General features: G+C 40.2%; 1 protein-coding gene and 1 pseudogene across 4 annotated transcripts in view; both read left to right on the top strand.

The window, feature by feature from the left end:
• The first annotated feature begins 809 nt into the window (after positions 1 to 809).
• On the top strand, positions 810 to 1,241 carry LOC134390691 (ribonuclease P protein subunit p20-like; annotated as a pseudogene).
• A 3,105-nt stretch (positions 1,242 to 4,346) lies between these two features.
• The window catches only part of SENP7 (SUMO specific peptidase 7), a 139,056-nt gene continuing 130,125 nt past the window's right edge, over positions 4,347 to 13,277 (top strand). For all 4 annotated transcript variants that reach the window (XM_063090684.1, XM_063090702.1, XM_063090709.1 and 1 more), the window contains exon 1: positions 4,347 to 4,443. In XM_063090684.1, coding sequence (XP_062946754.1) covers positions 4,404 to 4,443 — 40 coding nt within the window. In that variant the 5' untranslated portion in view covers positions 4,347 to 4,403. The remainder of the gene's footprint in view (positions 4,444 to 13,277) is intronic.

Consider the following 13,277-nt stretch of genomic DNA (forward strand, 5'->3'; position numbering starts at 1 on the left):
GTGTAGGGGAGAAAAAATAATTTTTTCCTTAACCCTCATGAAGTTTTAGTTGGACAGACCCCTGTAATGAGAGACAGATTAACAAGAGAAAAACAAACAGGTTTATTAATGCATGCAGCACACATCACATGAGAGAAACCTCAATGAAAAGTAACTCAAAATAATGGCTTAGAACTCTGTTTTATATAGCATCATCAACAAAGGAAAGAGTTTTAGGCTTCCAAGGGTGGGAAACTGTGGGAATAAAAATATATGGGAGGAAATTAAAGGAGTAAGGTTTGCTTGCATATTACTCTGGCACTGTCTCTAGAAGGGAAAATTTATGTCCTGCCTTTAGGCAGAAAAGAGGGAGGAAAGGGAGCATTTCCTCCATTTGCTGCTTCTTAATTGCCTTCAGCTCAAAAATAATTTTTTATGTCAAAGAGGCATATTTTGGGGTGACATATTCCAACTTCCTTCAGTAACTAACCTTCAAGAATTAGATTGTTAGAGCTGCAAGGAACCTTATTGATATTCTTAGCTACTATGTTTATTTTATAAATGGAGAAGTTGAGGCTTTCAAAGGTAAAGTAACATGCCCAGAGTTACTTGGGCAGCTCTAGGAGCCTGACAGAAGATTCGTTTTTATCAGTGATTTAAAAATGCATAGTATTTGACTTATTTCATTCATTAACCAAAAATTTAGCGAGGCCGTTTGGCAAGCACTTAGTTTCCTATATCAAGTAGTACAGACATTTTACACAGACTGAAATTAAAAAAAAGAATAGTAAATATTCATTCTTTCAAGATTCTGGAGCCAGGTACAGAGCATGGCAGAAAACTGTGAGTTCTCCGGGGCTGTCGAGGCTGAGCTCGATGGGAGTACACCCTTAGGAAACAGCATCCTCACTGCCTGTCCCAGAGGCTCAATGACATTTATGTCAACATGAAGACTGACTTTAAGACCTAGCTGACCTGCTGCCAGAAGCTGCTGGATGGAGGGGCCGGGGTCAGAACTCATGCACTGAGATCTATGTTCATGGCTTGGGCCTGGCCATCAACCGAGCCATCAACATTGCTCTGCAGCCGCTGGTGAAAGCAGCTTCCGGTCCTTGCAGGTGGCAAGGTAGAGGTGGCAAGATCCTCTACCTTGGATCTTGTTGACCAAGCTGAAACCAGAGACTGATACATGAGAGAAGCTGACCTGAATCAGCAACAACTCCACCCTTCACATCTATGCCTTCAGGGTCACACCCAACTAATTGAAATGAGGCTTGGCAAAACTCTTATCCACCCCCCCCAACCCCCCCAACACAAACACAGTTAGCTCCAGATGTGGTTGTCCTCGGGCTGAATACTGTCATGGACCTTCTACGAGAGATACCAGAGTGGAAGAAGAGGCCTGTTCCCTCACAGCCCAGAGGACTCTGAATTGAGAAGGCAGATATTGTCTCTTGTTGGGTCTAAGCAGTGGGTCCTCCTGAGTCTATGTGGTCTATAACTACTGTCTTCTACAATAAAAAGTACCGAGTTCTGTTAGTGTCCTGCCCACCCCCCAAAACTATATATTAACAAGAATTTGAAATTAGGTCTTTGTAGTCACCTGGATTAGTGACACAGCTGTTATGTTTTGTTCTAGGTGTTATTTTTAAAAATTAAAAAACTGTGGTGAAGTATCTGTAACATAGTATTTACCACTTTAACCATTTTTAAGTGGGCAGTTCAGTGGCATTAAGTGCATTCACACTGTTGTACAGCCATCACTGCCATCCATCCACAGAAAAATTTTCATCTTACAAAACTGTAACTCTGTATCCATTAAACAGTAACTCCCTATTATCTACTCTCTCCGGACCCTGGCAACCACCATTTATTTTTTGTTTCTATGAATTTGGCTACTCTAGGTTAGGAGTGATTATCTTTAAGAAGAGTGGGTGGTACGCTAGAATCACAGAAGCAAATAATTCTAATTAGGTGATTAATAAGCTTTTATAAAAAATAATTTTATAACCTGAAGTTGGGGACTAATCCCCTGCTTACACAGTAATGCGCTGTTACAGTTATTACAATCTTTGGTATATTTAAGTAAAAGGCCCTTTTGTATATTCTATGCCATTAAGAAACACAGAGTAAAGGATACTCCACTCAGAAAATTAAAAAATACTGGGCCGAGCCTGTGGCGCACTCGGGAGAGTGCGGCCCTGGGAGCGTGTCGACGCTCCTGCCGCGGGTTTGGATCCCATATAGGAATGGCCGGTGCACGGTCACGAAAAAGACAAAAAAAAAAAAAAAAAAAAGAAAATTAAAAAATATTTATATATACTTTTTATGAGCATGCTTTCATATATATTTTCATATTTATTTATTTTTTATTTTTTATTTTATTTATTTTTTTATTTTTTTAAAAGATGACCAGTAAGGGGATCTCAACCCTTGGCTTGGTGTTGTCAGCACCACGCTCAGCCAGTGAGCAAACCGGCCATCCCTATATAGGATCCGAACCCGTGGCCTTGGTGTTATCAGCACCGCACTCTACCGAGTGAGCCACGGGCCGGCCTATATATTTTCATATTTAGAAAAGCAAAACAAAACAAAAAACTCCTAGAAAAAATTTTTTTTTCTTATAAGATGACCACTAAGGAGATCTTAACCCTTGACCTGGTGTTATCAGCACCACACTCTCCCAAGTGAGCCACGGGCTGGTCCCAAAATGATTTTTAATTGATTATTTACTTATTTATTTATTTTAAAAAAGATGACCTGTAAGGGCGTCTTAAACCTTGGCTTGGTGTTGTCAGCACCATGCTCAGTCAGTGAGTTAACCAGCCATCCCTATATAGGATCGAAACCAGTGGCCTTGGAGTTATCAGCACCGCACTCTCCCTAGTGAGCCACGCTGGCCAGAAAATTCAGTTACTTTTCAGTAAGCAATGTTTTCATTTGTTATACAGAAAAAAACCAGGGTCTCTACATGAAATCCTTCAGGTGAATTTCAATCTCAACAAGCCATGAAGTATTCTTGCCTTTCAGTCATCCAGCCCTGTAAGACACACCCCCAGCCTAATACCGCACAGCACCTGGGAGCTCACCTCTACCTCAGCTCTGACCACATTGTAATTAAGACGCTCAGCTCAAGAGGAAGGAAGGTAACTTTGGTCTAAGGGTTGAATGAGTTGGGATAGTCTTTTTATTGACCTGGGGAAGATGCAGGGTAGGTGTTAAACTCAAGTATTTCCAGCGTCCCTTCAGGCATTTTGCCTGATTAGAACACTGTTTTGAATTTTGTTAAATTTATTGTAATTAAGTTGTCCTTACAGTTTTCACATCCCTTTTTAAATTATTCAAATATGTACATTATTGGGCCGGCCCGTGGCTCACTCGGGAGAGTGTGGTGCTGATAACACCAAGGCCCGGGTTCGGATCCCATATAGGGATGGCCGGTTTGCTCACTGGCTGAGCGTGGTGCTGACAACACCAAGCCAAGGGTTAAGATCCCCTTACCGGTCATCTTTTAAAAACAAAACAAAACAAAACAAAACAAAACAAAACAAAAAAACACAAATATGCCCATTATGGCTAATAAATTAGGATAAATTTCTCAACTGAAGAGCCCATTCAAAGGACTTCAAAAATTATCAGGCTAACAGTACCAGAAAGTTGAATTCATTAAAGACTCTTTAAAGTACTGTAATCTACTTCAAGTTGAACGAATTCTAGTTTACAGCCACTCAGTTTCTGTCATCTCAGCATTTTGTTTTAAAAAATTGAGGTCTAGCTTTTCACCAAAAATGGCAAGTTTACATTTTAAAAAGAGGTCCTCTGATTACTATTACAATTTTTCCTCGTCAGCTGACCTAATCTGTTTATATATCCACTCCAAATGCTAAACTAATAGCTATGCTATTATCAAGTAATTCTGCCGTACTAAAATCTTTCTGTTTCTGAGTTTGAGGAAGTGCCTCTCAGCTGAGGCTGAGAGGAAAGTAATACTATACTTCAGCGTAAAGTTAATAGTCTCCTATTTCTGGGGGCTCCTCACTGGATCCAATAAACTGGAAGAACTCCTAATGTTTTCTCCTTTTAATTTTTGTCAACCTAGTCTTCAGTCAACAAAGCCTTTGAAGATCCAGGGCTAAAACAGCGCACCTAGTCTCACTTTCTCGGAGGTGGAGACAGATGGTGAAAAAAAGCCACAAAAGCGATCCATGGGGCAGCCCTCAGAGAAAACAAGTCCCAGGAAGTGATTTCCGGGTGGAGGTGGGAGGGGCTGCTGGTTTCCGGTTGGAGGGCAGGGGAGGCTCTTGCGCAAGCGCAGTTCACACTTTCCTGTTTTTTTTTTCTCTCCCCTCCCCCTCCCTCCCCAAGCCTGAGGGGTCTTGAGGTGACAGCGCCTGCATCGGCGACTCCAGAAGGAGGAGGAGAAGATGGACAAGAGGAAGCTCGGGCGACGGCGATCTTCATCCGGTGAGGAAGGGTCTTTGGAAAGCTGAGCATATTGTCCCCTAACCTGGGCAAATGGGAGTAGCAGGCGGCGACGGGTGTTGCGGCCCGGAGCGCCGAGAGCGAGGGTGGGGGCTGGAGAGGAGGGGGAGCCGGGGGAGGGGGTGCACACAATGGAAGGCTCCCGGGTAGCTCCCGCCCCACCAGTCGAAGACTTAGTCTGAGCTGTCATCGAAGCCTCGGCTCCTCTTTATCTCAACACCCCTTTCATTTTTTCCCTCCTCCCGCGAACACCCTCTGCGTCTCGTCGGCCCCGGGATCGTCCCGGTTGGCTTGCCGCTCTCCTGCCACGCCTTCCTCGTGATTCCACCGATGTTCCAGTTTCATTTACAGCTTCTCAGCGCCTGACCCCACTTTCCTGTATTCCTTTGATTCTCGACTTTGCCTCTTTTCCATTCTCCCCCCGACGCCCCGCGGCAGGTAGAAGCGGCTGCATTGAAGGAAAGGCGGGGCTTGCTAATTGACATTTCTTTCCTCACATGAATGCCTCGCCTTGCCTTGTTCTGAACAGGCCCGCTTGATAGCGTTTTGCATCTTCCAAAAGTGAATCGAAAGTCGAACAAAGGATTCGAAGCCGTGCTTTCGTTGTGTTTTTATTCTCAGCATATTTTTTTTGAAATTGCTTTAAGGTTTAAATGGCCATCTTCAGTTTTGTGTACGATCCCTTAGAAACACAAAAGTGGGGTTATAAGACGTCAGGTAGAGCTCCTCCCGGTGAACAAGTTTTTGTCAAACATTTCATCCAGTAAGGGTACCTCAGGTCTTTGTGTTAAGTTCTGTAGTAATAGGAGAAGAGGAGAGGACGAGGAGTGTAATAAGCTTACTGTCCAGTACACAAACTAGCACCTGATGAATCAATTATTTCATTTTATTTTTTCATTTCTTATTGTACCGTTTATGTTTGCAGAGACATTGTTAACACTTCCCCCTTTATTTAGGAGTGTCCCGTGGCAGTGCATCTCAAACTTTTTTCGGCCTTCACTGCAAAGGAGAGTGAACAAAGATCTCTGGGGACGTTGCCTGAAGCAGTTGAAAACCTGAAATCCCTTTTCATATGTAGCCAGTGTTATCAATATTTTTGTGTATTCTAGACATTAGATTTACCTCGCTTTTGAAGTATATGTATATATGATATAATTTATATCTGATTACACTTAAATTTGTTAGAGTTAATTTGATGCAAGTAGTTGTGGGAAGTGAATTTTGAGAATAAAGCTGTTAATTCTTAAAAGACTTTGATATTTATGTTATATCTCAGGACAGGTTTTTTTTTTTTTTTTTCCCTGATGATTTTTCTCTTTTGGAGCTGTCCTTTCTGAAAACTAACTTCTAATAAAAACCATTCCCAAATCTAATGTTATCTAGCTGTTCTCCAGTATGCCTCTAGTTTTAAGATATGAACATTAATTTTTAGAATGCTGCTTCTTTTCTTAATAGTGTATATTTAATTTTCCCATATGAATTTTCAGAAATAAAACATGATCAGTTGGTTGAAAGAGATTCCGTGGATTCTGTTTAAACGTTATATGCATGCAGTTGCCGTTTCATCAGGAGTCGTTGCTATCTGGAACCCAAGTGCAGTGACATTTATAGTCATCAAAATTTTATGAGTACACAAAGAGAGGAATTTTTTTTTTTTTTAAAGGATCCGAACCGTGGCCTTGCTGTTATCAGCACCGTACTCTCCCGAGTGAGCCATGGGCCGGCCCAAAAAAAGAAGAATTTGATGACAGAAAGTTGGAAGTTTTGTCTGTGAGACTGCACTAGGCTTCCCTAAACTTTGTCCTAAGCAAGGAAGAACTACAAATGAACACTGAGAACTCTTTCAGTTGCAAGTAGCAGAAACCCAATTCCCCCTGGTTTAAGCTGAACACAAAACAGATATTTGTAACTCGCATAACTGTAGCATATCAAAAGAAATAAATTAATTGGGGATAAGATAAAACAATGACTGGCACCAGAGACAGGTTCACTAACAGTTGAATGAAATAATAAAGTGCATGGGAGCAAGGGAAAATGACAATTAAAAATGACTGACTAAAGTATAACACAGATACAACACAGGTCTGTCGAGCCATAGAGCACAATTTTCAAATGAATTTTTGAATTAAAACAGGAAAGTTTAAGTAAATTTCAGGTTTTCAACTGGTTGCTTCAGGCAACATCCTTGGAGATCTGCATTACTCTCATTTGCAGTTAAGAATGCATGCTTTTTTGAGTATTTAGGTGCTAGGCACTGTGCTAAGAATTTTACAAACTTTAATTCTTTCACAAGTCTTATAAAGTGGTTATTCTGATTTACACGTGAAGAAGATGGGATTTAGGGAGGATAAGCAACTGTTAACAATAGCTAGTAAGAAACAGGATTCAAAATCTGGTCTCTAATTATAAAATCTATAGTTTTAACCTCATTTACTGCCACAGGATGTTGATGAGCCTTACTTGGGGGGGGGGGGGGGGAAGGTTCCATGAACAAATAAGTGTGATAAATGTAGTTAGAAAATTTTCTTTACTGCAAGATTTTTCAGAGCCTTTGATATGCAGCTGTACATTGTACCTCTTCAAGAGAGTGATTGAGCATGCAGTATTTCTCAAACTTGCTTAATTTTGAAGCTCTTCCCTCCTTCCACGGTTTCATCTTGAGGTCCCATGAAAATATATCTTTCTCACATCTTTCAGTAGCTCCAGGTGGTGCCTGCTTTGCATTGGAAGTGTAATGAACCATAATTGAGGTTCAAAATGAGAATCTACAATTAATCATGATAAAGCTGCATTATTTGCAGAGGTGTTAGCTGAAGCCATTGGAATGAATGGGATTGCCCACAAAAATAGAATTGAGAAAAGTCTTGAATTACATACAATTAATTTTGAAGTAGAGTGAGACATTGGTGAGCAGTTAGATAGTCTGATTGGGAATGTGATATAGGCTTGGGAAGAAAGGGAGGAAAGTGAAAAACAATGTTAGTGTTCCAGAGAGTTAAAGTAGTATGAAGATATTGGATTGGGCAATTAGGAGGTCACTTTTATCAGTGGTAAAAGTGGTTTAGAGGGTCGGCCTGTGGCTCACTTGGGAGAGTGTGGTGCTGATAACACCAAGGCTACGGGTTCCGATCCCTATATAGGGATGGCCGGTTAGCTCACTTGGGAGAGCGTGGTGCTGACAACACCAAATCAAGGGTTAAGGTCCCCTTACCAGTCATCTTTAAAAAAAAAAAAAAAAGTGGTTTAGGGCTGGCTTAGTTAGCTAGAGCACGGTGCCTGTTACACCAAGGTCTACCAATAGCTTAAAAAAAAAAAAGGTTTTACTGGAGCCATAGACAAAAGTGAGATTTCAAGAGTCTAGAGGAATGAGTGGTGGTGAGGAAACAGGGGCAGCAAAAGTAAGCTGAGAAAATAAGACAGGAAGGAAAGATTTCTGGAACAAGTTCGAGTAGGAAACTAGGTAGGAAGAATTAAAAATATATACATATGACAGACTTAAATCAGGTTGGGAGGGAGTGGGAAAGTGGTCACTGGAGAGGGAAAGATTGAAGATATATCAGTTAGGAGATAATTGATGGGGTGAGTTCTCAGAACAACTGGGAAGGATGAAATCAAAGAACAGTTTGGGGCTGGCCAGTTAGCTTGGTTGGTTAAAGCATGATGCTGATAATACCAAGGTCCAGAGTTTGATCCCTATACTAGTCAGCCACAAAAATAAATCCCCCCCCCCCAAAAAAAAGCCACACACAAAGAACAGTTTGGTGAGATATGGGGAAAGGAGGGAAGATGGATAATGATATAGATACCTTTTGAGAAGTTAAGGATATTGCAATCATGGTCTAAGTGAAATAAGAGGCAAGATAATCTTTTTGAGAAAGAGGGACTTTTGAATGGTATTGGAAGCTCAAAATAGAGTAGGTCAATTAGAGAGGAATAAAATAACTATTAAGTAAATTTTTTGTGTTTGGCCTTTTTTTCGTAGCTGGCTGGTAAAGGGATCCAAACCCTTGACCTTGGTATTATTAGTACCATGCTCTAACCAAGTGAGCTAACTGGCCAGCGCTATTAAGTAATTTTGAAGTCTTAGTTAAAACAAGCATTGAGATTGTAGTACTTGGAATTGCTACAACTATGTGTCTGTCTTCAGTAGTGCTAAGCAATACAGGCGCAAGAGTTTGGGAAAAAAAATGAACTTAGTTTTATTTAGGGTTGAAGGGTTGACAGGATGTGAGGGCAAAGAATGGGTTCAATTGAAGTGACAAAGTTGAGAGGCAAAGGACAGTACGTTGTAGAATGAGAGGTTTGCATGTGAGAGGTTTGCATGTGAGAGAATTTGAGAGAATAGTTTTCCTTAAATCCATTCATGAATATATATTGCTGAAATGGGGATGTATTGAAGTTTGTTGGAGTAAATTAAGATGAGTCTATCGTTTTGAGTGAGTTGATTAATGGAAGTTTTATTGCTTCTGAGTGATGGTTGATTTTAATGATAGAGAAGAAAAGTATGAACCAAGTATCAGAGTAGTTTGGTATTGTCGGAAAGGGTCTTGGATCAGTAGATGGCAATCACAAATATGGGTGAGGGATATGTCCAATTTATGGGAATTTTAAAGGAGAAATTATTACAATAAAGTTAGCATATTAATTGGAAGTGGTGGTGGTAGGGGGAGGAGATTGTTAATCTTTACTCTTGGTTTTATAAGTGGTAGAGTTGTACTGGATGAACTATGTCCCCCCAAAACTCATTGAAGCTTGAATTATGTCCCCCAAGTTCTATGTATTAGAAACTTAGCCCCCACTCTGGTTAAGAGGATGGGAAATCCTATTATGGTAATTGTAAGGTGGGGCCTTGAAGAGGTGATTGGATTGTAGGACCATGCAGTAGTGAATGGATTAAAAGTGGGGGTCAGGGGAGTGGTTCTGAGGGCTTAAGAGAAGAGAGTCTGTCTTGCTCTCTCTCTGCTTCCACCGTCTTGCAATGTGAGACCCCAGGGTCACTGTTGCCAGATGGACTTTGGACTTCCTAGCCTCAGAAACTATAAGCAATAAGTTTTGTTTTCTTCATAAATTACACATTTTGAAGTATTTTATTATAAGCAACCTAAGTGGACTAATACAAGAGTCTTAAGAAATTGTGTGGTCGATAAAAAACTAGTTAACCTCAAGTGGAGGAAATGTTCAAGGAAAATATTCTAGATGTTAAGGAAATTATATTGACTTTGGAAAAAAATTTAGGGGGGTAGGGAATAGATGGAGAAAAATGTGGATGAGAGGGTAGAATTGAATTATATAAGAGATGAGAGAATAGCAAGGTAATAGGCTGTAGGGTTTGGTATTTAGGGTGATAAATATGATTCCCAGGCCTGTGGATGGCAGAGGATTGAAAAGTAGATTAGTGGGATGGTAAAACAGGGACTGGATTATAGATAAGATTGAGTAGCTCCAAAGATCCAGACTGGAACTTTATTATAATGGTAATGTCTTTAATCTGCCTCCTAGATGGATAATTCTTTTTTTTCTTTTTCTAAAGATGAGCAGTAAGAGGATCTTAACCCTTCACTTGGTGTTGTCAGCACCACGTTCAACCAGTGAGCTAACTGGCCATCCCTATAAAAGATCCGAACCTGTGGCCTTGGTGTTATCAGCACCGCACTCTCCCAAGTGAGCCACGGGCCGGCCCTAGATTGATAATTCTAATCTAGGTTTTCTATAATTTGAGAGTCTGGCGGATGTGGACTGCTTCATCTTAATTTCTATGTGCTTGTATTGATAACTCACCCCCGTGTTGTACCTGGCACTGAAATGCCCTTCCACCCATTAATGCCTGTCTAAAACTTACTCATTCTTCAAAGCCCAGTTCAATTGTGCCTTTCCAAGAACCATCTCCTAATTAACTCAAACTTAAAAAAAAAGAAAAAAAAAAAAAACAAACAAACCCAAAAAACAAAAAACCACAACAAAAAAACTTATTTCTGATCGTCCATGGTTCTTCATTTCTCTTACAGGATGTTTATCAGATTCTGTCATGTATTCTGACTTGCTGAGTTGTTGATCTCTTCTGCTATACTATTAACTCTTTGGCAGGGACTATCTTATTCATCTTATATGCCCATAGCATCCAGCATGCCTAGAGTGTACTGGTTAAGAGTAACACCTCTAGAATCAGACCAGTGATAGATCACCATGGTGACCTTGGACAGTTATTTGGATTCTTAAAACATAAATTTCTTAATCTGTAAAAGAGAGGTAATACCATTACTGATTTCATGAGTCTTTTGTAAGGCTTAAATAAAATAATTTGTGTAAGGCACTTAGCATAGTGCCTGGCAATGGTAATTACTATTATCTCAAATAAACGTTTATGGAATAAAGTAAATGAATGATTATAATTCCTAAAGCTACTTGGGAAAAGAGTCGCTTTTAATTTTTCGACTCAGATTTAGAATGAGAATAATTAGGAGGACTTTCCTGTATGCTAATAATAATATGAAGGTACTTCAAAAAGTTCATGGAAAGATTTGTTTTACCTTTTAATTCTATTTTTCCATGAACTTTTTGAAGTGCCCTTGTATATTGTGGTCTTTTTGAGAAAGATATTTTAATATAAAATATTGTAATAATAGTTGCCATTTATTTTGCACTAACTATATGCTGGACATAATGCTACATACTTAATACAGACTGTCTCACTTTAATCTTAACAATTGAAAAGGTAAGATGAATATTCTTCCCCATTCTTCAGATGAGAAGTCCCAACTAGTAAGCCAAGATAGAAATTTAGGTTTCCTGGATTTAAAATCTGCATGCTTGAGCACTATGCTATACTTGTAACAGACAGTCTCAAGTAGAGGCACAGCATATGCTTGTTAAAGCATACCAAAACTAACTTGGGATAAGATAGAGCAACTCAATTATACAAACCCCTAAAATTTTGGGTAGTCACAATAATATTAATTAAAGGAAATAGGGGAACATGCTGCAAAACAGGATAGAAGCACTTTTAACTCAATGAGACAGTTTGGAAATATTAATCTGTAAAATTTAATTTAAGCAACTGATATTCCTTTTTAAAAAATATGTACTTATTAAAATTTAAGCAACTGATATTCCTTTTTAAAAAATATGTACTTTTTAAAATTTAAAATGGAGCAGAAAGTGAATTTCTGCAAGGTAAAGACTTTCTTACCATATATTTAAAAAATTATTTTTGAGGGTCGGCCTTTGGCTCACTCGGGAGAGTGTGGTGCTGATAACACCAAGGCCACGGGTTCGGATCCCATATAGGGATGGCCGGTTTGCTCACTGGGTGAGCATGGTGCTGACAACACCAAGTCAAGGGTTAAGATCCCCTTACCGGTCATCTTTTAAAAAAAAAAAAAATTATTTTTGGTAGTTTACCTAAGGAATGCTACTTTACTAAAATTATTTGAAATTTTCAAAAACTTAAGTGTAAAGTTGAGTATAGAGGTTAAAATAATTGTTTACATCCTTGTTTGTTCATGAAATATGCATATAGTGAAACTAATGATATGTATTATGAACGTAACTCAGAAGAAATTATTTCAGCTATATAGATTTCTGGATAAACTATAGTCCATTAGTTATATTTGTTATTTTTTTTTTTTATTGAATCATAATTGGTTCAATATATATTTTTGGTTCAATGTCGACATGTTGATCAAATCAATGTTATTAGCACATTTATTATTATTATTATTATTATTATTATTATTATTTTAAAAGATGACTGGTAAGGGGATCTTAACCCTTGACTTTGTGTTGTCAGCACCACCCTCTCCCAAGTGAGCTGACCGGCCATCCCTATATGGGATCTGAACCCGTGGCCTTGGTGTTATCAGTACCACACTATCCCAAGTGAGCCACGGGCTGTCCTGAGCACATATGTTATTATTAATCATACTTATTCTTTACACCCCTTATCCAATCTCTCCCCATCCCCCTTTCCCTTCCACCTCCCACCTCTGATAACCCTAGATTTCTTCTCTCCTTCTGAAAGAGTAATGGTTATTCTGTTCATTTGTTGCCTAGATGATCTGTCCAGTGCTGAGAGAGATGTGTTCAGGTCCCCTGTTATTATTGTAGAGTAGATGCTTCTTCTATCACTCTGGAATGGGCTTTGGGGAGAGAGACATCCTCTTCTTTTCTTTGGTCTCCACTGTTGACTCTCTTTGTGTCAACGTACTTGAGTGGCTGGTGGACCATCTGCATGGTGGTTGTGGCATCTAGCCACTTTTGCAGCAGCTGTGGCTATTGTAGTGGCTGTGGTGGGCCACCACGTGGAAGGGGTGTTTTTGGCGTGCTCCTTCCCTGGTTGTGGGAGGAGGAGTTGGTCCCTGGCTCCATATCTCAGGACCCTGGTGGGGTCCTGTAGCAGCAGCAACATGCCTGGTTGTGGGAGGAGGGGTTGGTTCCCAGCTCCATTTGTTTTTACATTGTAAGATGTTGTTATGGAGCAATTGGGTGGGAGGGGGAGAAGGGAAGAGGGAAGGAAATGTGGTGGGAGAAGGAGGAAAGAGGGGGTGCATGGTTGAGGCCCATGTCACCCCCCTCATTCCTGCAGGGGAGACCAGGGGGCTTCCAGCAGTGGTTTGGTGGTCATTACTGGGCTGGTTTTGGATGTTGGGGGTGTGTGGTCAAAGCCCTCAGCTTGGGAGCCTGGGGTGTTTCCTGTGGCGGCTCGGTGTTTGTCGCTAGGCTGGGTGCAGATGTTGGTGGAGCATGGCCAAGGCCCTTGGTGCCCTACTATTCTGGTTTGGGGCCTGGGATGCTTACTTTTGTGGCTTGGTGGTTGTCAC

This window comes from Cynocephalus volans, chromosome 1 (genome assembly GCF_027409185.1).
Source record: "Cynocephalus volans isolate mCynVol1 chromosome 1, mCynVol1.pri, whole genome shotgun sequence".
Taxonomy (NCBI): domain Eukaryota; kingdom Metazoa; phylum Chordata; class Mammalia; order Dermoptera; family Cynocephalidae; genus Cynocephalus; species Cynocephalus volans.